The sequence below is a fragment of the Notothenia rossii genome, assembly GCF_949606895.1.
Source record: "Notothenia rossii genome assembly, chromosome: 6".
NCBI lineage: Eukaryota > Metazoa > Chordata > Actinopteri > Perciformes > Nototheniidae > Notothenia > Notothenia rossii.
Genome location: NC_136909.1, coordinates 60,173,464 through 60,200,075, shown reverse-complemented (window position 1 = coordinate 60,200,075; position 26,612 = coordinate 60,173,464). Strand labels below are relative to the sequence as shown.

General features: G+C 39.7%; 2 protein-coding genes across 6 annotated transcripts in view; one reads left to right on the top strand and one right to left on the bottom strand.

Moving 5' to 3' along the window:
* LOC307043990 (uncharacterized protein) overlaps positions 1 to 23,744 on the bottom strand; it is a 42,509-nt gene extending 18,765 nt beyond the window's left edge. For 2 of the 5 annotated variants that reach the window (XM_079688970.1, XM_079688971.1), the window contains exon 1: positions 21,362 to 23,744. The gene's annotated coding sequence lies outside the window, so the exon portion shown is untranslated. The remainder of the gene's footprint in view (positions 1 to 21,361) is intronic. The other 3 variants (XM_079688972.1, XM_079688974.1, XM_079688973.1) reach the window with 2 other exon arrangements.
* On the top strand, positions 628 to 4,626 carry LOC307045161 (E3 SUMO-protein ligase KIAA1586-like). The gene is made up of 3 exons (XM_079690690.1): positions 628 to 1,174; positions 2,453 to 2,548; positions 2,717 to 4,626. The coding sequence occupies exons 1-3, from the start codon at positions 949 to 951 to the stop codon at positions 3,124 to 3,126; spliced, it is 732 nt and encodes a 243-aa protein (XP_079546816.1). The 5' UTR covers positions 628 to 948; the 3' UTR covers positions 3,127 to 4,626.
* Positions 23,745 to 26,612: the final 2,868 nt, after the last annotated feature.

The following is a 26,612-nucleotide window of genomic DNA, read 5'->3' as shown; positions in this document are numbered from 1 at the left end:
TAAACAACAAGTTTCCTTATCTTATTTCACATCTTGCAGCCAGCACACACACATCCCCTTTATGGCCCTTTGTCCCTGAGTCCATCTTCCCGCCTCAGGCTGCCACACACAAGTTAAAAGTATGTTTTAAGATATAGTTGTTATAGTTGGCTAAATATACGTAATACATGTAAATCACTTTCATATCAATAATAACGAAGAACACATTACCTATGCTCTTAAGCAGTATTAGAGATGTTTTTCAAATAGTCAAACTTCACACAGGCCTAATATAGAGAACACACTCATTTGTCCTACAGCCCTTCCATTTGTTTGAGCTATTGTTCACATCTTTACTTCAAATAAAAGGTTTCACATTGTATATTTCCAGCTTCCTTTACACATACTGTTATTATTAATACAAAGTAATTAACCACACACATCTATTGAAAACAAGTAGATTTCCCTGATAATTGACATGCTGAAAATGCTCTCTCGTCCCTATCACAAAAGCTGCTTCCATTTCATATAGAGTAATAAAACATGTTTAAGCTAATTTCTCCACAATGTTTGTAGCCATTTAGTACCCACACATGAAAGAATAAGAACAGAGGTATAGTCAGTGGTGTAGACCAGGGTATACGCAGGTATACGGCGTATACCCACTTATTTTTCAGACAGCATGGCGTATACCCACTTCTCAATCACCGCTGGTGCGCATTATTTAGTAGTGGCTCAATGTCATTTCATAGTACTGTGAAGACTCATGACACAAACCTACTCTGCCTCATATTGGCTAACTCTATGCCTTCGCTGGTTAGATTGGTCAGGTTTTCAGCGCGAGAACTGATGAAAAACCAATCAGAGGCAGAGTAGGGCGGGTCTTAATAAGGGAAAAAAACTGCATATAGACAAATGTTAATTTACTTTCAACTATTTGCCATTACAAAAATGTTATGAACTGTTCAAATGAAGCGAGCCATTCAGACTAAAATGTCCTTTTACAATAAACGTCCTTGTGGAACTACATCGGCCAGCAGCTCAGCTACAGATAGTGAGGCTAGAACACCGGAGCTGTTAGCTGATAGCCCTGTTATCATCATCCCTGACATCAGCCCAACACCTGCGCTCCCTCCGTCCCCCTCATCCGTTGAAGAGGATGCTGACAGGGAAGGAGATGAAGACGACAATAACGGTGGGTCTCACTTCTATATTTTAAGATTTTTGTAACAAATCGTAGCTAGGTAGTCATATATACTAACATAAAAGTAGTAATAGCATTATTTTCGTTAATAGTTGGTTTCAACTTTTAAATTTAGTATTTCTGATTCTAGTGGCGCTAGTTAGCTATTATAGCTTCATGGCAATGAGCACAGCACACCTTAGTGAGACAGAAAGACATTTGGAAAATACATCCATTATTTGCTGCAATCCATATTTATTACTCTGAACTTTATTGTGTCCCTTATGCTAAGTGTCTGCCCCACATTTATTTTCCCGACATTTACATTTATCTTGTACACAAAATCCATCCCCATACACCAGAGATAGCCTGAAGGCTTTTCAAGAGCATAGCTAGGTACCACGCGATCTGAAGAACGTTAGCGCTTAGCTAACGTTAGCTAACATAAAGCTAAGATCATCGTGTGTTTGGTGACGTGACACAGCTATCTGCTTAATTGTAACATTAGCTGTGGCAACTGAAGATTAGTGTTTTGGATTGTCAGCGTTTTCCTGTCAAATGGAGATAAAAAATTAGCTAGCTAGCACTAGCAGCTACATAATTTGAGGTCAAATGTAGCTAGTGCTAATTTATAGGAGACTGCACAATCTGAGGGTAGATGTTGGCTGCCAGTGGTCTCTTCTAATTAAAGACAGCCATTTATCCCGCCGATCTACCTCTTTTAGGATTGAATAAAGTCTTATATCTGTGTTACTTTGGCGACTGTTGTTTCAGCCAACAGCTTAAAAATAGCAAGGGCATTTTGACCTTGTGCGACGCACAGCCAGATTCGGGCATAGCGACGCTACGTGGAATCCACAAATTTGGATACATTATGAAAACGGGTACTTTTATTTTGAAGGCAGGATGCGGTAGGAAGTAAAAGACGTATATGACGGTAAAAGTTTAAAAGTGCGTCTTCCTCACGAAAGGAAACGTGCTGTTGTTTACCAAGGACCTGGTTGAAAAGGGCACAAGGTTTGTCTGTGTTTAGGTCTAATTTGTGTGCAACATTGAGTCACGTCATAACGCCTTTTCTTAGAAGAGTTTTCACACTTTGTATTGACACAGCCATGGATAAAGCTACAGCTAGGCCCTGTGTAATTGACTATTTGACTATTTGGGGGCTAAAATGAAAAAATCTAATAATGCAGATTATGAAGGTGACAACTTTACACTTTTGAATAGGTTATGGTCATTGTTCCCCTTTTATAGCCTATAATTCAATCACTTTTGTTGTTCTTCCCTTAGACATCAATAATGACTGGCCTGACCTGTGGACTGTCAATCAAAAAGAGGATTTTAAATCCAAGAACCCCTGGTTGGGATCCAAAAACAAAAAACTTGGTAAGTTTAGGTATCTTGTTAGTTTAGGTAGCTTCTGAAACAGTGGACACACATTCATATTGTGTGCGCGTGTGTGTGTGTGTGTCCTTTTATGTATATGGGAAAAATAGACCATGCACACATACAGCTGTGGATACAGTAGTTACATTGTATGTTTATGCTTCACAGGATGTCTGGTTTGTAGCAGTGTGAACTCCATTGGGATCAACAAGGAGCAAGGTGTATCACTCTCAAGAGAATGGATGAACTTTGAAATTCAAGTGTCTTCTCAGGGAAGTAGAGAAACAAGTCTGTCAGTCTTGAGAAATAAGATCAGGAAACATGCTTTGTCCAAGGCACACTCTCAGGCTGTGAAGGTGGCAGAACAACAAAAAGAATCGGCCATTGAGAATGCAGTGGAGGTTATGACTGAGTCCTACAAGAAGGAAACTGATGCTGTGTTCCGAACAGCCTACCATTTGGCCAAAAAGAACAGACCCTTTTCTGACCATGAGAGCCTCATTGAGCTGCAGGAACTGAATGGTGTTAAGATGGGCTCAATACTTCATTCACGTTACAGTGCAACACAAATCATATAACATGTTGCCAGTGAGATGCAGAGCAAAATTGTGAGTAACATAATAGCATCATCCACGAAGTTAGCTGTCCTTATTGACGAGGCCTCTTCTTTAAGTCACAAACCTGTCATGACAGTTTCTGTAAAAGCGTCAATTGAAGGAGCAAGCCCTGAGTTCATATTCCTTGATCTAGTTGAATTAGACAATCAGAGAGCAGATGGCATAGAACACGCTTTACTCACCTGTTTAATGAAGGCTGGCTTTACAGAAGAGTGGCTTCTTGAAAACTGGGTAACATTTGTGTCTGATGGAGCCAGTGTCATGCTAGGAAAGAAGTCAGGAGTAGCAACCAGGTTGACCTCGAGATTCCCAAGGCTCTTTGTGTTGCACTGTATGAACCATAGGCTGGAACTAGCTGTGTCAAATGCTGTTGATGAGGTGACGGGTGTCAACCACTTTAAAATATTTATGCAGAAGCTATATTCACTTTATAGTATGTCGAACAAAAATGAGCGTGAACTCAAAGATGCAGCAGCTGAAGTAGGCTCACAACTTCTTCGCATTGGCAGAGTTTTAGATGTACGCTGGGTGGACAGTAGCTTTCGTACTGTTCGTGCTGTGTGGACATCCCTGGGAGGTCTTGTGCAGCACTTTAAGAATGCGTCTTCCGATGAGATGAGGTCCACCAAAGAGAAACAAATGTACAGAGGTTTATTATACCGTCTTCAAAGTCCTGAATTTATCTGTGACCTTGGGCTCATGTATGACACTCTCCATGAACTAAGTGTCCTGTCACTGGAGCTTCAAGCTCATTCTATAACTCTCCTCAGAGCAGAGCATCTGCTGAAACGCTCAATCAGAGTGATACAGTCTTTCAAAGAGAGTCCAGGTGAAAAATACTGTGAGGCTTTAGAGGCAAAAGAGGCTGGGGAGTATCGCTCTATAGCTCTAGTAGGAAATGCAAAACTGAAGTCAATCAATCCAGGCCAGTTCTTACAAAGCCTTGTGAACAATCTTGAGCAACGCTTGTCTTTCAAAGATGCGGTCATCAAGGACTTCAGCATCCTTGATCAGAGTAAATGGCCATCAAACCCCAGCATTCGCCATGGTGAAGACCAGGTTAAGCGACTGTGCAAGTGATTTCACTTGTGCACAGACCAAGCACTGAATGGGATGCGAGACCTACTGGAAGAGCCCAATAGTGAGCCCAAGGACCTAAAACCACTCATGAACTGTATGAAGACATTCCCTGTCAGCACAGCAGAGTGTGAGAGGAACTTTAGCCTTATGAACAATATAAGCTCAGACAAAAGGGCTGTACGACTGATCTCAAACATATCAAACTTGATGATGATTAATATCAGCCCCCCTACTTCTATGTTTGATCCTCAAAAGTATATGAGGACCTGGTTGAAGAGACACCGTGCTGCCACTTCTATGCGTTCAAGGCAATGCGGTGTGAAAACTCCTGCAGAAAGCAAGTCTGTCTGGAAAATACTGTAATATGAGCACTTACTTAGAAACCCAGCACTGGGTTGAGAGAGTCACTTTGGTTTTCATGGACATGTTGTAAAATGTATATATTTTTGTTCATTGTTAACTATATATTGTTGTTTTGTAACATATCGTTTTGAATTTATTGTTGAATTATTTGAATGATGATATTCAATATTTGTGGTGATATTTATTTATATATATATATATATATATATATATATATATACACTATATTGCCAAAAGTATTGGGTCACCTGCCTTGATGTGCATATGAACTTAAGTGACATCCCATTCTTAATCCATAGGGTTTCATATGACGTCGGTCCACCCTTTGCATCTATAACAGCTTCAACTCTTATGGGAAGGCTTTCCACCAGGTTTAGGAGTGTGTTTATGGAAATATTTGACCATTCTTCCAGAAGCGGCAACTGAAGTTGGATGAAGAGACTGGCTCTCAGGCTGTGCTCCTAATTCATCCCAAGGGTGTTCTATTGGTTTGAGGTCAGGACTCTGTGCAGGCCAGTCAAGTTCATCCACACCAAACTCTGTCATCCATGTCTTTATGGACCTTGCTTTGTGCACTGGTGCATGGTCATGTTGGAACATGAAGGGGCCATTCCCAAACTGTTTTCAAAGTTGGGAGTATGGAATTGTCCAAAATCTCTTGGTTAAATTACCTCACAAATGCGCTTCTGGAAGAATGGTCAAAAATTCCCATAAACACACTCCTAAACCTTGTGGAACGCTCTGCTTATTTATATAACAAATAATTCACTCATGAGAAGGAACGACAGATGTCCCGTAATGTAGTGGAGTAAAAGTAAGATATTTTACTTTGAAATGTAGTGGAGTAAAAGTAAAAAGTCCCCCAAAATGGAAATACTTAAGTAAAGTACAGATACTTCAAAAAAGTACTTAAGTACAGTAACGAATTACATTTACTTCGTTACTGTCCACCACTGTGTGTAAGTAATACTGAGTAACTATACTGGGTTCATATTTTTGGGGTGAACTAAATAGAGTATGTCACTATAAAACAGGGCGATAATCCTTTGCACTATGGGCTGCTTAAAAAAAATTGCAAAACTAAGAGTATACCCACTTCTCCAGGGACCACTACACCACTGGGTATAGTTGAACAGTAATCATGTAGCACATATATTTACTGCAATGAAAACACACATATTTGCCCCAAGCATGTGTAACGCACCCTCTTCTTTTATGAGGGAAACATTCCAGAGTCTTGGAGCTATCCCCAAATTAGGATGTCCCCTGCTTGCATCCCTCTCTAAACACAAAGACTTCACCTCAATATATTGGGGAGGGAAAATATACTTTGTCCCTTCAAATTTAACACACATGAATATATATAAGGTGACATTAAAATGAATATACCAGATTTAACTTTCCTGCCATAACACGTTACTTTAATACTTCAAATAATTCAAATAATCCTTCAGTACACACACGTACTACGCCTGTGCCAAGAGTAAAACATAACTTGTTTAAGTCGGAAAGAGGCTATAACTCGCCCTGATGACTGAACCTCTACATAATCATGAAAGCATAATATGAAGTATAACCAAGCATCTGATGTAGAGTTCGGACTGTAGCAGCAACTGTGGTATTTAACATATCTTATGAAGGTAAACAGTGTTTGGCTGTGCGCTCTGCGTCCGTGCGCTCTGCGCGCTGGCGACACTTCTCAGAGGCTGCAGGTTCATCATTGTTTCTGCCTTCAGTTCACATGCTGCAGAGAGTTCATAAAGACATATGAAACCGCTTCTAACACTAGAAAGCAGCCGTATGCACCTAATTATGTAAGAATCCCCCACATATATCAACTTAGACTGTTTACTCACTATCCTGCTGTGCCAATTCTGGTTAAAGAATTGTGTGTTAATTGACAGTTGTTAGGGCCGTTTTTCAAGTCTGTCCCGACTATAGGCCTAACGTGAACTTGTTTCTCATTAGGTCTAAATAAGACATGTCGTGTATATAGCTGTAGTTTCTGAATATAATTATAATGCCATGCCGTGCTCCATCTGCTCTGCTCGAGATAAAAACGTGTTTCGGCAGGAGACATGATGGAAAATGAATCCTATTGGAGAAGCTTTCTCCTTTGGCTTTCAGGTGCTCAAGATTTAGTTTCCCAGCCCATCTGCAATTAGATGGTTTGTGCCTATTGTCCTGTTTTCAGGATTAAAACAGGATGCCATATATGGCAAAGGGAGACTAAATTGTAAAATTAGCAGGTGATGTTTTAAATTGAGTGCTGAATTCCTCCATTCAAAACTATATTTACAGTATGCATACTTCATTAGTTCATTCAACACTATATGACTGCATTATCAAATGTCGGCCTGTACTATTGTTAAAATAGCAAAACCAAATTGGATATACAATGTACCTCATGATTTTACAATACAGAACAATGATGTCACTTGAATCTTTGTATACTTTTCGGTTTACAAAGTAAACACTGTTGGCCCATCCAGGCGCTGTCACAGATTGTAATGCAATAGAGCACTTCATAATAGGGTTTGACTGCAGTTATATACTCTAAAGTAAACATGCCCACTTCCCTTAAAAACTCACTCATTTGTAGCTCAAATGTCTTGTTGTGTATGGTTTATTTTTTATGATAACTACTAACTACTTGTAATGCATACTCACAGGATGGATGCCTTCAGTGACTTCTTGAGGCAGAGAAATGTTCCAGAGGAAACAATAAAGACCTTGGAGAATGAGAAGGTACTTAATTGCATATGCATAACCAGTATATCAGCCAAACTGTTGTCCCTTTCATTGCTTCTTCAAAATATAACATTTTTTAGGTCAAACTTTGTAAAAACCAATCATTCTGAAGTCGTAAAGAATGAGTTTGATAATGGTTCAATAATCAACAAAACATGTTGATATTTTTGTAAAATAATAAACAAAGCACAAAAAGTAAGGAAATGTGATGTTCCTCACAAATGTGGCACCATTTGAAAGGTAAATAAACAGGCTTTCCAACGGTATAAGATGTATTGCCAAGAAGCGTTGTTACAACAAAGAAATAATCTACCAAACACAAATGTCATTACCTTTTTTGCTATGTTTAATAAGTGCTTAACATAACAACAATGTTTTATAACACATCTAGTTACCTTTTGTCAAACATGAAATAATCATTATCAAATCATTTGTAAATGGTGAATAAGTAAGACATGTTATGACCTGTCAGTAAAGTTATTCACAGGCAGGTAAAAAGGAGGGGCCGGAACTCCTTCTTGGTAACTAATGTGGGTCAGAGAAGGCATACCATTGTAGCCTACTTTACTGTAGTACACAATATAAATGGACCATTTGCATATGGACCATATGAAATGAATATGAATATGAAATTGGTCATCAGTTTAGAAGAGGTTTATGTTATTTTTTGGGGAGAAGGTAAAGAAAAATAATCCACATTGCCCAGAAAATGCACATATTATTACCATTATTTATAATTGTATAGATGTGTACTAACACATGGAATAATTTAACAGAAGCTAATTTAAAGTATAAACTATTTTGCATGAACAAAGTCTTAAAGTTAACAATATGTTATGACTTCTGTACTCACATTTTGTAAATAATGTGTAAATGTATTACTGAATCATTTGGAAAGACAGCAAAAAAAAACGTTTAATAACACGTTAATGTGTTACTGTATATATCCTTTTATGTCTTTCTCACCTGTTTCAAACTGCCTACGCCCAATCTAAACTATGCACCATGTACACATACAAGTTTCACTGCTGTTACAAAGGAAAAGCAATTATTAAATGCATCATGCATTATATCATGAACCATGCTTTTGGTAGACCCTGAAAGTTACAAGACATACAAATGTAAACATCACTGATGTGAGCTGGCTTACTTTACAGTAATTGATGAAAAATAAGATAATTTATTCACATTGACAGTCTAGCAACAGGAATAATATGCCTTCCAATATATTCATTAATTTGTCAAATGTGACATACAATTATATTTCTATTTTAGATGGCTTTTTTATTTATTTACATTTAAAATAATGCACATATTCATCAGCTCTTTCAATTTCCCATGTTTTCATGTATTCATATTCATTTGTATATTTATTTACTTAGTTTAGGATTTATTCACGATCTCTTTTAAATGTAGTTCATGTATTTATTATTATATGTATGAATTTAATAAGAAATGACAGACTGTGTAGATATTTGTATGATGAAGCAAAAAAAAAGACAAAAACAGTTAAAATACATTTTAAAAGAATGTCTAAAGAAAGGAAAGTTCATTACCGAATATGGTTGTGGAGGCTTTTTTTTTCTAAATGGTTTATACAGGCGAAGGAACCTAAGAACTATACAGAGTTTCTATTCCATTTGACCTTCTTCCCATTAAATAACACAAACCTCTGCTGATTTGATGTCTAAGTCATTGCATATAGCCCATTTTGTGTGTTTATTATGGTTCACAGGGTACACAACTTATGCGTCCTATGAAACACATGGAATTGCTAGTCTCTTTTTTACCTGCATGTGAGTAACTTCGCTGACTAAATCTTATTTGCATATGATTATTTCATGATTTACTTAAAGTGTGAGATGAGTTACAAAACAATTTTGATATGTTAAGCGCCTAATCATTTACAAACATATTTAAATATTTTGTTGATCATTTGTTTATTATTCAATTAAAGCTTATAAATGACTTCCAGTTGATCGTTATGAAAACATTTTAACCAATGATAAGCCAATAATAAAGATTTCTCTTTTAAAACCATTTTTAGAATGATGCCAGCACCATACAGCTGATGACAGATGAAGACTTAAAGACTTTTCTGCCATCATATGGTGATCGCCTAGCAGTGTTGGGATTTTGTAGGCGAAAGGAATACAGTCACAACAAAACTGGAAAATCAAAGCTTTTTGAGCGCTTGAAAAGTAAATTGTCCAAAAGAAAACCCAATGATGCAGGGGAGAGCAGCAAAAACCAAGGAGACCATTCCCAACCAACAGTGAAAAAAAATGCCATGAAGACGATGCGACAAGTTGAAATAGGATGGTTGCATTACAATGATGAGGCAGAGGTTTTCAAGCAAGTGAGAGCCAAACGAGGAGGGGGAACCAGAAAAGTCACATTTTCCAAAGGATGCTCAGAAAATGGAGTTGATACAGGAAGGAGTTGGCTTGTTATTTCCAAACGGGAGAAACAGGCTAGGGTCATCAACACATTTTAAGTTGGATCTAAAAAATTATCAAGAGCTGACCGTTGATGAGGAACTTACTGTCGGACAATTATACACTGACCCAAAACTTCCTTTTCTAAGGTTTTACTTGACCACACAGAAGAAAGAAAATGATAGTCCACAGTCAAACTGCAGGACTGACCCCACCTTTGGAGAGAGCAGAGAGTGTTTGGATCAGTCTTCTTCTCTTGGTGTTGCCACAGCCATATCTTTTGAAACGATCAGCTCGGATATGGTATTTCTTGAGAGCACAACTGAGGACAACTTTGACTTTTTCTCTTTATCCCTCAGGAAGTGGATATGAGGATGTTTTGGAGAACAGCAACATTGTTTTTATAGGAGACATTGGTGAAAATGAGCACATTAATTTGGATGATACACTACCTCTTTCCCCACCAGCAATGCCATCCAGTGAGCATAAGAGAATACTGGTTGTTCACAGAGGCCAGGTACTGCGAGAGCTCATAGCGCATTTCTGTGATGAAGAACTTCAGGAGGTCGACTTCAAAATCAAGCTTGTGCTGCCGGACGGGAAAGCTGAGATGGCATATGACGATGGAGGAGTCGTCAGAGACTGCCTCTCAGAATTCTAGAAGGAATTCTATGAACAGTGCACCATGGGCAACACATTTAGAGTGCCTTTCCTCAGGCATGATTTTGGAGAGAAGCAGTGGGAAAGTGTCAGCCGTATTATTGCTTTCGGATGGGCAAGGGCAAAATATCTTCCTGTGAAGATCGCGCCCGTCATATTGGATCAAGCTTCCTTAGGGTGTATCAAGAGCGATTTGGTGGAGAACTTCTTACAGTACATGCCAGAATCGGATCGTTCAGTGTTTGAGTCCTGGCGATCCGATTTTGACAGTGTGGACAAGAAGAGCTTTTGTAAGTGCTGGACAACCACAGCTGCAGAAGAAGGCCTACAGCCAGCAATGTAGATGAAATCCTCAAGGAGCTTGCCCAAAAAACTCTTGTCCAAGAGTCTGCATATGTCATTGAACAATGGGCAAAAGTACTAAGCACAGCTGGGCACAGCCTTCAGGACCTGCCATCATTGTATGAAACTCTACAACCAACAGCAAGTAAGGTTGTTAAGTCTCTCACCTTCCCAGAGGCCATCAATGTCCACCAGAAGGACATTCAAAAGTACCTAACCACATACTTAAGGAATGCTGATATGCAGCATCTGTCTTGGCTCCTCAGGTTCTGCACAGGCTCAGATCTATTCCTGGGGAAGGAAATCATAATTGACTTTACCCAGATTCAAGGTTTTCAGCGAAGACCTGTGGCCCATACTTGTGGCTGCGTCCTGGAGCTGTCAATCCATTATGACAGCTTTCCTGACTTCAGCTCTGAGATGAACAAGGTGTTGTAGTCTAATGTGTGGGTAATGGACATAATCTGATCTGTCCAACAGGATCTGTTATTACAGCAACTATTCCAGGCTGATGTCCCAGAAGGTTGTGAGTTCAAGGTACGATGCTTAATCCCAAATCATTCCTGCAGCAAATCATTCCTGCAGCAAATCATTCCTGCAGCAATTTGACATTTAATTAATTTGTTGTGTATAATCAGTGTTTCTCGTGTCTTTTTCATGGATGTGGATACATTGGGTAGGTGCCCAATGGGTGTAGGGGCCCATTAAGCCCTGGGAATTCAAAAAATCGTAAAAATATGTGTGGCTACTTGCCCACTAAAGATGGGTTGTGCCGCGGTGGTCTCTTTTTTTTAGTAATAATTTGTCCATGTCCACTTGTTCTAAAGAAGAACATGGCAGCTGACTGGCCCAAGTAGGTACAAATGTGTGTATTCTCGCCAAGTAGAATGAGGCTTTGTCTGGAAGTATGTGTGAGTTCAGTACACTCTAAATGCTATATGTGGGGATATGTGTAAGATCATTCCAAAATATATTTTGAAGATATCAAAATTCCTGACTCAAATTGTTTTCTTTCTTTATTTGTAATGGCAGTTTACAATGTTGCCAGTTGTTGTGCCTGTTAACATTACAACAGCTTTCATACTGTGCAGTCACATGTTTATTTTGACTAAATAAAAAGTTTGCTGATAATTGAGTATTGTTTGGTATTGCAGTATTGCTACTTTTACTTAGTTATTCGTCCATCGCTATAAATCAACCTTTATTTAAAAAGATTGAGAAATATGAATATGTTTTAAAATTACTGAACACATGAATATTACAGCATGTGCCAAAAAAGGTGCATACATTGATACAAAAGAGTACATTAAATAACATTATTTACATATTGGGAGTAATATGGACATCATTAAACTGATACTCACTACATTGCATGATCTTCTAAAACACCCTTTTGAAGATTACCTATTAATGTACTATTCAGCACCACAGACTATAGAGTTTGCATGCACACTTTGACTGATGCATGCAGTCACTGTCACAATCAAGCCCTTGGACAGAGGACTGGTAACAAGAGCAACTTCGAAGGAGCCCTGCAAACTTTGCAAAGTGTATCTACCTGCAGGCCTACATTTAGGATACAATTAATATTTCAGAGCATATTGGTATACTGGTAGGCCTATTAAGGTTTTTTTTCTCGCAAAGAACAAAACCATACTCTATTCCCCCAGCTCATCAATAATCATTTGTCGAAGTTTTACATAGAGGTCCGTAATTTCATAAACATCCTCTGACATTGCCAGGCTGTGCTCAGACATTAGTTCAATACATAGATGAAACACATCCTCATCACAAGGATAGTCCTTAAAACAACAGTGTTCTCGACATGTTTCAACCTTCATTTGATCGGCTGGCTGCAAGAAACTCTGAGCCCCATATAGGTCGGGAACCGCATATACATTATGGAGGGACGACCATTGGGAGCCCGAGGGTTGTTCTTATGCGATGGTCATTCCAGACAGCAACAATGTGATCAAGCTCCTCCTATATATTGGATAGAAAAATATTAAAAACGTTATATAACACTTTTTCTGTCTTTGCTGATAATAAATAGTTATTTAGGCTACTGTACATGTATGGTATTTTGAAAGCAAAACTGGATCAAGGATTTGTTGAGGAAGCTGCCAACAAAATAGCCATCAGCCTTCATCTGGTCAAAATGGTCCATCCAAAATTGCGCTCATTCACTTCTCAAGGTGCCCCACCAGCGTTCAATCCGCTGATTCCCAGTACTTGGACCTAAAGTGACACACTCCATGCCATTATCATCCTCAATGTTGTGCAAAAACTTTTGCATCTGTGCAACATGGGTATTCTCCGTACCGTGATCTAACCTTACTCTTTGTGGACAGCCATTGTTTTCAGTCACAGAATCTATAAAATAGCCTGCAATAATACGAGGATCATTATTGGTTTTATATGCTTCCAGCCAGATCATTTTCCTTGAGAAGCCATCTATGCAGCCACTTATGCATATGCCATAAGGCTTTAATTTGTCGTATCCATCAATGTGCCACATGTAATTTGGCCCACGACTAACATACATACGCCGTCTCAAACGGTTACGTGCACGTAGGTTCTTTCAGTGTTGAGGTGGGCACCATTAGATTCTGTGTCTTTACGATCATAAACGATGTGTTGGATGTGCAGCTAGGATAAGTAATAAGGGAGCTAGGAGAGGTTTTCGGTGCAGTAATAGGTTAGAATTTTTCGCTCTGGGCTTATTCAGAGGCTCACTGTTAGCATTGTGTGTTTTTTTTGAAAAAAAAAATGAAAAAGATCAGTTAAATGAGTTTTTTCCCGTTATATGGATATAAAATATTCATAGTTTATTAAATATTAAGGTTCCTTAAACGTTGTTTCCTGCAAATGACGCGATTTCCGCCCCGGAACCGGGTCCGTGGGGCTTAAGAGGTTTAAACATATACCATTAAAGCACAACACAATGCTAAAAATTATAGGGTCAGTTCACTTTTTGAACTTTAGCAAACATTTCTTAATACCAGGTGTCTGGAGAAAGAGTATGATTCTGATTACCAAATTGCTAAAGACTTTAGATTGATTTCTTCCATTTCTATCAGTATGAGTCACATTATGTTTCCATAACTTCAATTAATTAATAGCAGATTTATTTTCATATCTATTTTGTAAATGCTTCTTTAATTTTTGTCTTATACAAGCCTTCATAGTCTTGTAGCCACGTCTATACATTTCCTGCAACTGAGTGCAAACACATGTTTATCACCATGGACCAACAGCAATTATTAGAAGGCTTGATGACAGTGTATACAAGCCTTTTATCATACTCATATATACCATTACTACTCCCCTGAGGATACATATTTAGGTACTCCATATCATAATGCAAGATGTATGGGGGGCGTGTGGCGTAGTGGGTTGTCCGTAGGTGTTCGGATCAGGGGGTCACAGATTCAAACCCCACTGCAGACAGCATGTCGTTGTGTCCCTGGGCAAGACACTTCGCCCCAAATTGCTCCTGTGGGGATTGCCCACAATATTGAGTATGTAAGTCTCTTTGGATAAAAGCATCTAACAAGTAGCATGTAATGTAATGTACTAAAAACACAAAGTCAGGGGGCCATGTTTTCAAGTGCTTCCTTACCATAACTCTCAGTGGTCTCTGCTGTTTCTAAATCTCACTGACAGTGCTTTTGAGTTTGTACTTATAATATATTAATGTATATGAATATATCTTATATTGAGGAATATTTAATAAACATGTATACCTGAGTCTGCATGAAGTTTCCTCTCTCTGAACTTCACCATACATTATTGTGTGTTTTGGAACCACTGCAAGCACTGCAAATAGTACATTACATAAGTTACTGTCCAAAGAACAAGATCAGAGTTATGTAATATGTTATGACTAAGTAAAGAGTTGGATGACTGTCATTTTTCTTGCCGTTAAAACACCCATAAACATCAGTTTCCAGTCTTCTTGTTGAGATTTCCAGGAATTATACAATGATTAGCTTAAGGGGACACAACGTGCTCCTTGTATGAACCTTGGTAGTTTTATATCGTGCTTTCAGTGGCTGTGAGGTGGTGTGGTCATCTTTGAATCAGAAGGTTGTGGGTTTGATCCCAGCCTCCGCAGTTAACATGCCGATGTATCCTTGGGCAAAACACTTACCAACATCCAACGGTGTGTGAATGTGTGTAAATGTTAGTGCAGAGTTTTAAAAGACTGGATAACGTGCTAGATAAACATGTCCATTTACCATTGCCTTAAAGAGGCCCTATTATGATTTTTGGGATTTTCCCTTTCCTGTAGTGTGTTCTATAGGTTTCTGTGCATGTAAACGGTCTGCAAAGAATAAAATACCTGTGTTTACTCCTTTTTGAACATTAAAGCATGCAAACATGTCACAGTAGAGACACAACATACAAATATGAACCTGAAAATGAGCATAATATGTCCAATTTAATTGTAGAACCACATATAAGCGACAAACAGCAGAGTTTATGAAGCATCCGGTATGTTAACTCTCCATATCAGATACATTTAGACCCTTTACAGCACTATATTTGATTTTTGTATTACTTACTGTACTAGCAGCGGGAGAAGCTCAAACAGAATCTGGTCTATTTTCAAGAAGCTTCTCACATGAAAGGAATTTACAAATTAAGCAAACACAGGGCACCAATAGCATTCATTTGGAGTCTTTTTGTGGCCCCCATGACAAAAATAAGTCTTCAAATATTTACTCTTCTTTTTTCTCTTTGCTCTCCACCAACTCCTGAGTTTTACTATGTGCTCTTAATGTATTACATTCTACAGTGTGTTTGTCAGACTTTGATGTCCTCGGAACATCTGCCTGCTGAAAGTGAATTTGTTGCAGTCAATAAAACAAAACAGTTAGCTAAAAAATACAGTTTGCTAAAAAAGAAAAGGGTACAATTCTCATGCGCGGATAATGGGAAGTTTGGAGTCTGGTGATAATTCTTTGACAGCTCATCATTACTAGCAAGGCTTTCCCCTTTACATATAATCACATATCCGTAATGTCAAGATAATAATTACAACTGCTTAAGTCTTTGCTGAAGTGATTTCTTTAAATGTCATCCTTTAAGGTTGTTGGACACCAATTATTTAATTTATTTATCTTTCTAAATTATACATTTTTGGATATAGTTATCTGACTCTTTAAATTATTATCCTTGCGAGTGTTTGAGTTTCTAAAGAACCTGAAATAGATTCTGAGTAATGACCTATGAGTAGGGTCAGAAGTTAATGAGCAGTCAGGGCAAGTTCACAATATGCCCCAAAATCAAATGAGGCAAGAAATGCCTTATTAATTGGTAGCAACAAAAAAAAAAAAGTCCTTTTTTTATTTTTGATATTCACACATGCATGTGACTCCTGACCTCTTTGTGGCACATAGTGAGTTTTGGCAAGTTGTGACTGATGCAGTTGTTGCATTGCATATGTGGAGGGGGTAGACATCACTAAAATAAAATGACGGATATATTTAAGCAGATAAATTGTTTTTTTTTGCAACTCTACAAAAAAAACGAAGCTATAAATGTTGTGTTAAAGCGCCACAAAAGCTATTACAGTTAAAACCAACCCGGTATCACGGCAAGACGTGAACATGTGACGATTTACCATGCTGGGAGACGTCAAGATGTCACGATTTCGTCCCTTCAAACGTGACAGTTACTCGGTATTGTTAACCCATGTTAACCAGTGGAGAAATACCCGGAAATGCCAAGCAAATGCTACCACGACGGTCGGTTGTTATTGTCAATATTAATATAATGATTTATTTTGTAATAGTCACACTCGATTACACCGATTTTCTTGTTGCCCCAGCTGGTCGACACCTCTTTTAGAAGAAACAAAGGCTACATTACTGTATTAAATCGATGTTAATCCATGCGTGTGGGTGTGGAATTAACGGACGTGACGTTGTGCGATTGCGTTGCCAGGTAACAGCTTCGGTTCATGTTAATTTACAAACATTTTAGAAGTCCTCACAAAATACTTTAATGTCAATTTAAATTTAAATGTGATGGAATGTATGTATAAGAAAATACATCCATCATAAACTAAACCGGAAACAGACGTAGGCAAGATCCAAAGCTCGATGATTGGATGGTTTAGCCGCAATGCACGCTGGGATTTGGTGTTTATGCGATGTGAAATCTGAAAACATTTAAAAAAAAAAAAAATACTTTATTCCGAGTGTGCTTGCTTTTCTCTTTGAAAGTCATCACATAACAGCATTGTAATACACGGTTCGGCTGCATTAAATATTACATATCTGCCGTAGTTCTCTATTTATAGAGCCCTGATGAGAAGACTTCTAGACAAACAGGAATAACTGCCGCCAAAACTGAAAACTGAAGTATTATTTTAATTATTTGAAGTATTAAAGTAACGTGTTATGGCAGTAAAGTTCAATCTGGTATATTCATTTTTAATGTCACCTTATATAGAATGTGTGTTAAACTTGCAATTTCTGCATTGAGTGACTTCTGCCTAGCAGATACCAAGAAGAGGCCCCTAGGGTCTCTCTGTTAATTATCAATAGTCCTTGCAATCAACAGTGGAATTCCCGGATACATTTTCAGATATAAGGCAGTTAAAGTCTTGTAGAATTAATGTTTATCTCCTACACATCCTGCAGGCCTTGAGACTTGGTTCACCCAGCACTAAACAAGATAAACGTCCTTTTGAGCTTATCAATAAAATGTATTCATTCCTAGTAAGCTGACTTTGGGGTGAAGGGAAGTTCAGGGAAGCCATTAAGCCACAAGAACAATTAACTTATGTTGGTTGACTGATGCGGTGACTGTCATGGGACGATGGCGTTTGGATATTTACAAATATGGCTTTCCTAGAGAAAAACATGTGACTGTTGTGTGATAAGATACATGATAGGATGTGTGTGTTGAAGATGTTTAGGGGGAATGAGTATGTGTCCTGTCAAAGAGTCCTCTGTCATGACTCCAAATCATTGATTGGGGGATCTGCCTAAGGGCAAAGGGACAGAAACACACACACACACACACACACGCACAGAAGCAACATGGAATAAACAACTGCGGACTTAATACTTGGGGTCCCGCCCAGAAGTGAAACCGACCAATGGAATACTGCCAACTCACTGTCTAGCTCGCTCAGAAGTGAACTCTGTGTATAAATGTTGTGATCATTTTGAAGATCGGGGCTCTTGTTTTTGACTTGCCGTTCCTGAGACGTGTCTCACACGGTGGTAGAACCTGAGCCCAGAGTACTCTGCAGAGTGCTTCGTGATTAGGAGATTGGGTGATGTATTTGTATGTTTTTGCCATTAAACCAGATTATTGTTTAACCCTTATCCTGGCTGCTTTGAATTTTTCCTTCTTTTGAGAACCCGCTCTTATAGGAACGGCGCGGAGCAGAGATTCTGCCCCAACAAAACGTGACGTGGATCATAAATATATCAGCAATTAAACAACATCTTACATTTCTTTTCACACAATACGTCTCCTTGCCGTATCAACACTAATTCGGCTGACTTTTATATTTGATCCAATTGGTAGATAGGCTGTATTTACACCATAACGGTGTAGAGCTGATAGAAAGGGACACCTGGTGGTTAAAGCACGTTATTGAATTGTATTATTTGTATTATTAGATATTAATAGGAGGATGTGCAAAACAGACAAACTAATAAGGCTTAATTTAAACATTAAAGAATACTTTAGGTTAAGGTCTTCTTTTGAATAAGAAAAAAGCTTTGGGGGTATAGAAGAAGAATATGGAGGGATGAAACCCTCTTTAATGGTCACACATGCAGAGCACACAGCACACACAGTGACATTTGTATCTATAGATAAATATTAAGCCTGACAAAGTACTAAGCGTCTAATATATTGCTTTCTGCAATGTTAAGTTTAAGCACTTATTTTAACTGATATTATACATATGTATTATACTCTTATAAGATGTATGTAGATAGTATAAGAAATGTGCAGAATGACAGTTTAATGGTGGAGGTATACACACATATTGATAGATTTCTTGTAATGCACTGTTGAGGAACTTGCGACCCAAGTTTTTCACTCATTGCATAACTACACCGTTGTTTATAATATGATATGTCAATAAACCTTAGAAAATCTTGAAATCTTGAAAGGGATGTGCAGAATAGTCATTATATACAGTCTTTAATTAACTATTAGAAGAGAATAACGAGTATCTTATAATAAAATAATATATATATAAATATAAAATAATAACATTCAATAATGATACTGCAAGGAGACGTATCGTGTGAAAAGAAATGTAAGATGTTGTTGAATTGCTTATATATTTATGATCCACGTCACGTTTTCAGTTTTGGCGGCAGTTCTTCATGTTTGTCTAGAAGTCTTCTAAGAAATAGAGGACTACGGCAGATGTTTAATATTTAATGCAGCCGAACCGTGTATTACAATGCCGTTATGTGATGACTTTCAAAAAGAAAAGCAAGCACACTCGGAATAAAGTATTATTTTATTTGAAAAAAATGTTTTCGGATTTCACATCGCATAAACACCAAATCCCAGCGGCTAAACCATCCAATCATCGAGCTGAGGATTTAGCCTACGTCTGTTTCCGGTTTCGTTTATGACAGATGTATTTTGTTATACACACATTCCTTCACATTTAAAAATAACTAACTACAGTTGAAGAGTTTGTAAATTAACATGAACCGAAGCTGTTGTGTGTTACACACACACACACACACACACACACACACACACACACACACACACACACACACACACACACACACACACACACACACACACACACACACACACACACACACACACACACACACACACACACACACACACACACACACACACACACACACACACACACACACACCGAACGCAATCGCACGACGTCACATCCGTTAATTCCATATCCACACGCATGAATTAACATCGATTTAATACATTCATGTAGCCTTTGTTTCTGCTAAAAGAGGTGTCGACCAGCTGGGCAACAAGAAAATCGGCGAAATCGAGTGTGACTATAAAAAAAAAAATCATAATTATATTAATATTGACAATAACAACCGACCGTCGGGGTAGCATTTGCTTGGCATTTCCGGGTATTTCTCCACTGGTTAACATGGGTTAACAATACCGTGTAACTGTCACGTTTGAAAGGACGAAATCGTGACATCTTCACGTCTCCCAGCATGGTAAATCGTCACATGTTCACGTCTTGCCGTGATACCGGGTTGGTTAAAATGGACATATTGTGCTAATTCTTCAGATTCATTCTTTGTATTTATTTTCTGTACTGTGGCATGTCTCCATGCTTTGATGTCCAAAAAGCTCTTTATTGTTCTCATATGCCCCTTTCACACCAACGTGTTTTCAGCAACGGATCGGAGCTGGAGCCTGAAAAGTACCGGTTTTTCCTGTTCACACCGCAGCGGCGCCGCCTCTTAGCCCCGGAATCCGGTTCACTTCCAGCTCCAAAAAATTGTCGGTTTAGAGGCAAGAGCTTCGGAGCTAAGAGGTGCGTCGCTTACGTCGAGGCGTGCAGGAAAGTTAACGTACCTCCCCTGAACATGGGTCGACTGAAGAGTCTCGTCCTGCCTGCCTACAAGCAGTAGTTCTGAGCAAAGTGACTAGAAGGCACCCACACACTTATAAAAAAAAACACACTTTATAAAGTCAGGCAACACTAACCAGGCTTCGTGTGATTCTGTTTATTTACACCTTACTTTGACCATCCGTTTGCTGTTATTCATCATTGTGGAGAGCAGGCAGACGTTTTGTTTTGTATTATAGCAGCTATCGGATGGAATCCATACATGGGCTGTACAGGTTGTCATGTCCGACTATCACAAGTAGAATCATAATGAAAAATACGCCGGTAAAATGTGCCTGTAGAAAACGGCTTATGCCACAATAGGATAGCAATAGCAAGTAGTCAGTTTACCTTCGGTTGCTATGCTAACATCACCCATTTTATACCAGAGACACTTTAATAAAAGCGTTGTGATGCCAAACAGCGTCAATTCAGACTGACACACATTCACTTAAGGGGAACTGGGGATATGTATCAGCTGCTTGTGTGACAGTCAGACCACTGGCGGCACATATCAGACCCGGGCCGGGGGACGGGGCCATATGACCGGGCCCTTTAAACCCAATAAAGCTTGACAAAAATATCGGGAGTCCGGGGTGGTAATCTGACGCTCGTGCGTAAAAAGTCGCTCAGTCAGTAAGATTACAATTTAAAACAATGATTGAAAGAAAAGTAACTAAAGAAAAGGTGTAATATTTAAGATTTCGTTTCTGCAAAGGGTATAGAAACGAAATATATATCAGAGATAATAATGATATAACATGACATAAAGTCCAACAAACCACAAGGAAAAAACGAATACATAGCCTAATAAAATGACTACATTTCTGACACACCATTCACCATGGACAGCCAGCCGCCACCATGAGAGCACAGCAGTGTAAAATTGGCACGGCGGCCCATACATTCACGTACAAGTAGGCTACTGTACAAATTAAATTTGAAGTGTACTCACCACTACTTGAAGGGCACTCGGCGAGCCTTGCGCTCCGCGAACTCGTCCACAATCCGCTGTATGTCCAATTTCTTGGCTCGGTCACTTTCGATGGACAGCAAGGCCAGTCCACTCAGTCTCTCCTGTCCCATCGTGCTCCTCAAATAGTTTTTGATGAGTTTTAATTTGGAGAAAGAGCGCTCGGCGGTTGCCACGGTGACAGGAAGAGTCAGAAATAAGATGAAGGCTGTGCAAACCTCACTGAATGTAGATGTTACTGCTGGGTTGTAAACAATGAGCATTTTTACCAGATCCGCGACAGATTTTAGTTTTTGTATTTGGTCCCTGAAACAGGTTCTGAAAGAAAGCAGCTGGCCAGGGAAGCTGGCGGCGATGTCCCGACCCTAGTGCTCTCTAACCCGCTGGGCAGCTTGGTGTAAATCCTCATCCTTTGCTTGTAGTAGTGTGTTGGGGTGAATTGCCTCAAACATGTTCACAGTTGCATTTAAGATGGTGAATCTTTGGGACAGTTGCTGGATGATTATATCGAGACATGCATTGAAAACGGTCACCCGAAAGTTGCTCTCTGCGTCAGTGAGGCGGCTGTCTTCAGAAAGTTCATCAAAGTGTCTCTTAACTTTCCTGGCACTGGTTGTTTCAAACTGTGTTTGACTTCCCCATTTAGTAGCCAGGGCAAGAGTGGCGGACTTCGCCTCATCAAATTGTCCCCTATACTCCACCAAAACACTGATGGCATTTTGCAGTAGAGTAGATGCTTTGAGAATATCCGCGTCTTCTGCTTGCAGTAAATGTGAAGCACAATTTATGCTTTCCAAAATCTTGGTCTGCATGTTGACCAAAAATAGAAAGCTACATTTGCTTATGGCATTCTTGAGTGCACTTGCTTCATTGCGCTCATCCTTGTTGTCACTGGTAAGGGATATTTTGACGAGGGCTTTTATAATGTCTCCATATCTGTGCCTTAACGCAACAAGTGCATCATGGCGAGATGACCAGCGAGTGGGACATAAGCGTTTTAATGTGATAGTTCTGCTCTCTGGCGTCATTAACTCACTGAGCAATGCCCATCGTTTGATACTGTGACCAACAAAGTTGTAGAGCGTCTCTACAGTGTCGTAGAACTGCTTCACTCCAGGGACATTTTTAACAGAGTCGTTGAGTGCTAGGTTGAGATTATGAGCAGCGCAATGAACATAGTGGGCAAGGGGCTCATTCTCGGCTATTCTTGCTTGCACGCAACTCATATTAGCCGCCCCATCATAGCCCTGTCCGCGGATCTAATCCGTTTTTCTCTATAGAACCAAGGATTTTGTTTTCAAGCTCTGAAACTGATGAACCTTCAGTCACTTCAAAACCCAAAAATACTTAATTGATCTGTATATCTGTTGAAATATCCATGTCGTTCTTAACAACAGTTATGTAGCGGTAAACCTGACTCAACTGGTCTATCTTTGACACATCTTGCGTTGTGTCCATGATGACGGAATAAAATGGGGCTTCGTTTATTTCATCAATGATGTCAGCTTTCACACGTTGAGATAATATGTAAATAATCTCATCTTGAATCTGGTGACTGAGGTATTTCACTGACCCTTCTGGTCGGTTGATTAGCTCTTTCAAAACAGGGTCGTAGTGAGCCAATAATTCTATTATTGACAAAAAGTTGCCAGCTTTTCCCTGACCTAGAACCTCTCGATGGCCCCTGAATGCCAAGTTGCTTGAAGCTAGAGTGAGAGTTACATTAACAATGCGCTCCACGACCTGTCTCCAAAATTAGGCGGCATTACGCACATTCCTCTCCATGTCAGCGTCTATTGTGCCGTTGGTTTTCCACTGCTCATATACTACGCATGCACCAAGGTGTATTTGAGTGGATTCATGCCTTTCAATTTTAGTAGAAAGATGTTTCCAGTCTTTTATTCCGTTTACCCATGCATTGTTGTAGAACGGTGCCTTTCGGTTGGCAAAAAGCCAGCAAGGCTCACAGTAGCAGCAGTCCAATTTTGGGGAATAGCACATCCAGCTACGTGGAAATTTCATCCCAACTTTAGGGGTGGAGGTGTAATAGCTTTCTGAAAAGCAACGGTTATCCTTGTCTTTGGGAAATGGACCTTTGGGTTTGCATGGGCCCATTTTAAGGATATATCTTTTGATATTGGCGTCCTCAATGTTTTCAAAATAGTTTGCCCGATCAGTCGGAAAACGCTCCAGAGGATAATTGCAGGACACATCAGGATCCGTGGTCTGAGTTTCACCCGTAGGAGTAGCGTGAGGAGGAGACCTGTTGCTGTTTTCCTTCCCAGTGTCCGGTACTTCTTCACCTTGCGGCGCAGCAGGTAAGGAGCCGGAGGGGGAGGGGTGCGGCTGGTCAAGCGTCAGGCCTGGCTCTCCTCTATCACTACAGCCGAGAGACAGAAAAGGAAATAAGATAGGCGGCCGAACTACACGAAGTAACAACAACCATGATATCAACATTTACCACAAACTCACATTTTCTTGCTGACAGACGTGTGTGTCCGTGATTGTAGCCTACCTGTAAATCTGGCTAACCCTCACTAACGTTGTTGGCGGGCTGGGGCTCGGGTATGAAACACGGCTGGCAGTGGCAACAACTTCAGGTTCATCTCCCGCAGGAGGAGGAGTAGGGCGAAAAAAATATCCATCTAGCTTGGACAATTTGGCTATTCCTTGGTCCTTTTTATCTTTTTCTTTGCGTTTTGTAGCTCCACTTTTGTGTTTATAACTGCTCATGCTTAGGCAGTGCTCTGTTGAATGACAAGTGATTGATGATGACGTTGACGTTCATTTACGTATGATGTTGATGGACGGCTGTTGATGACGATTTTACCCAAAATACATTTGGAGACAATAGAAGGGATTCACTTGCAATTTTTCATGTTTTAATGTTAAATGTGAGTGTGAAAATAGCAGCACAAGTTCAACTCATATTATAGGCTACAATGCTTTATACCTAATATGACCACGAACGTCAGTGCACTCAGTGGCGCGAGGCAGCAGGGCCCGCCGGCGAATATCTCGGGGGCGGAGCCTGCTGCCTCGGCAACGGGCCCCCATTGGGTCCCGACCGTTCCGGGCCCGGGGAGCCCTGCCCCTACAGCCCCCCCTGAAGCTCCGCCCCTGAGTCAGACAGTGAATACTTTAGAGAGGCCGCTCTAAAGTATTAGCTAACCCGGAGCTAACGGGAGAATAAACTCCAGTGGACGAGCAGCACTGCAGCGGTCGGTAAATGCCGCTGAAACACATTAATAAACAATGAACCACGGCACTCTGGAGAAAAGTATAAGCTTGGAGAAGTCGTTATTTTATTTAATCTGACTTCGTATGATTAAAAGCAACACGATCATCGACCCGACGCAGTCCCCCGGCTTTTGTTGTTGTTGTTGTTGTTGTTGTTGTTGTGAGCGCCGTTGGGGAGCAAATCAGCGATGTAAACGGTGACGTCATGACGCAGCAGCGGCTGCACCAGTAGGGCTCTGGGTGGTGGGAACAGAGCGGGAGCAGAAAAGGGAAACCGGAGCTGAACCAGAAAAGCTCTAGCTCGGAGCTAGAAAGGGAAAAGCGCTGGTGTGAAAGCCCCAATACTGCCTGTGCTATAGCACCTCTTTTCACCCTCTGTCTGAAACCAGAGCCCAGTCTGCTCTGATTGGTTAGATGGCCGCTCTGTTTTGATTGGTCAATCGCTCAGAGATGTGGCGGAAATGTCCCGCCCCTTAGCCTATCACGTACAATGCTTTTTGAGCGCTAGCCAGAAGAGAGATTACGTGTTACTTAGTGATGTCATTATGTTACTGAAGAAAACAAAGGAGTCAATGGAGTTGTTCAATAATTTTAAAATATGATTTATGTAAAAAGCCTTAGCCTTTTGATGTATTTACTTAACTTAATTTTATTACTGTGTTTATTTTATTAATGTGTTGTCAAAAAAAATAAACGTAGGCGTTTCAGGCAGGGGGGGGGGGGGGGGGGGGGCGTCTTAGCCTTTGCAGACCATACATGCAAAAAAACATATTCAAAACACTACAGGAAAAAAAGGATAATAGGTAAAACAATTATTTTCTCAACTTGAGGTCTGTTATGTTAGCATCACATGATTAAACGGTTGCTTAGTTCTGTGGGAGATGACAATATGTGTTGTGGTGATCATGTCAGAACTTAGTGGAATACAAGTGACTTAGATGCATTTTGCCAGGGGTTAAAGATGCAAAGATTTATGTCCAACAGCGGGACAATCAATTACACGCAATACGCCACGGCAGGCACATTCCCATGGGAGTGCATGTTTCTAATTAATACTGCTGTAGTGTCTGTGCTGATGAATGACACTTTCCTGCCCGTCGTCTGTTAATCAAGCCCCGCCCACATCACGTCTAATCCACACACACACACACACACACACACACACACACACACACACACACACACACACACACACACACACACACACACACACACACACACACACACACACACACACACACACACACACACACACACACACACACACACACACACACACACACACACACACACCTAAAGACACACACTTTTTTGTGAGGTATACTAGAGGTTGCAGAGATGTGCAAGTAATTAAGACGTTGGAAGTAAATATCAACACATTTGTTTTGAATGAAGTGTATTATGTAAGACAACAGAAAAATGTAACCCACAGTAAGAAAAGAAGAAACCTGAACATGCTCACATTTTTGTTTAATATAAACAGTAGAATAAGATCACTCATATTTGGGTTCACCGACTGAAATAAAAAGAGAAGACATTTACAAAAAGATTAACAGTAGCATTTGAGACTTGTGTTACAAATGTGCTTCGTAATATATCATTCTATATTTTTTTATTAATTGTAACATTGTAATGCTGCTAGTAATCCCCTTTTATGTACGTGTGCGCAGATTCAAGAGCAAGAACATACAATACACTGAAAATGTCCCACTATGTATGCACTTAAGACACACAGTCGGAAATAACAAAAACACAAACGTATGCGGTATAATCAAATAATGATAATAAAAGCAGTGATAAACTCTAGCTAAATAAGCCATTAAGCTCTATTATGGATAGGCTGGGTGGTTAAGAATTGTCGCACATAAGAGTGTTTGGCCTCTCAAACTCTTATTCCTCTGTCAACATTGTAAACTCAGAAAGTCAAATATTTATCCAGAACTTTGACTTAGTGATATTATAACTGACAGTACATATTTATATTGTCAGTACT

Excerpts from the sequence above, each read along its gene's own strand:
- LOC307045161 (XM_079690690.1), top strand. The coding sequence starts at position 949 with ATGAAGCGAGCCATTCAGACTAAAATGTCCTTTTACAATAAACGTCCT. Across the intron at positions 1,175-2,452 it reads AGATGAAGACGACAATAACG|ACATCAATAATGACTGGCCT; the intron begins GTGGGTCTCACT and ends TTCTTCCCTTAG. Across the intron at positions 2,549-2,716 it reads ATCCAAAAACAAAAAACTTG|GATGTCTGGTTTGTAGCAGT; the intron begins GTAAGTTTAGGT and ends TATGCTTCACAG.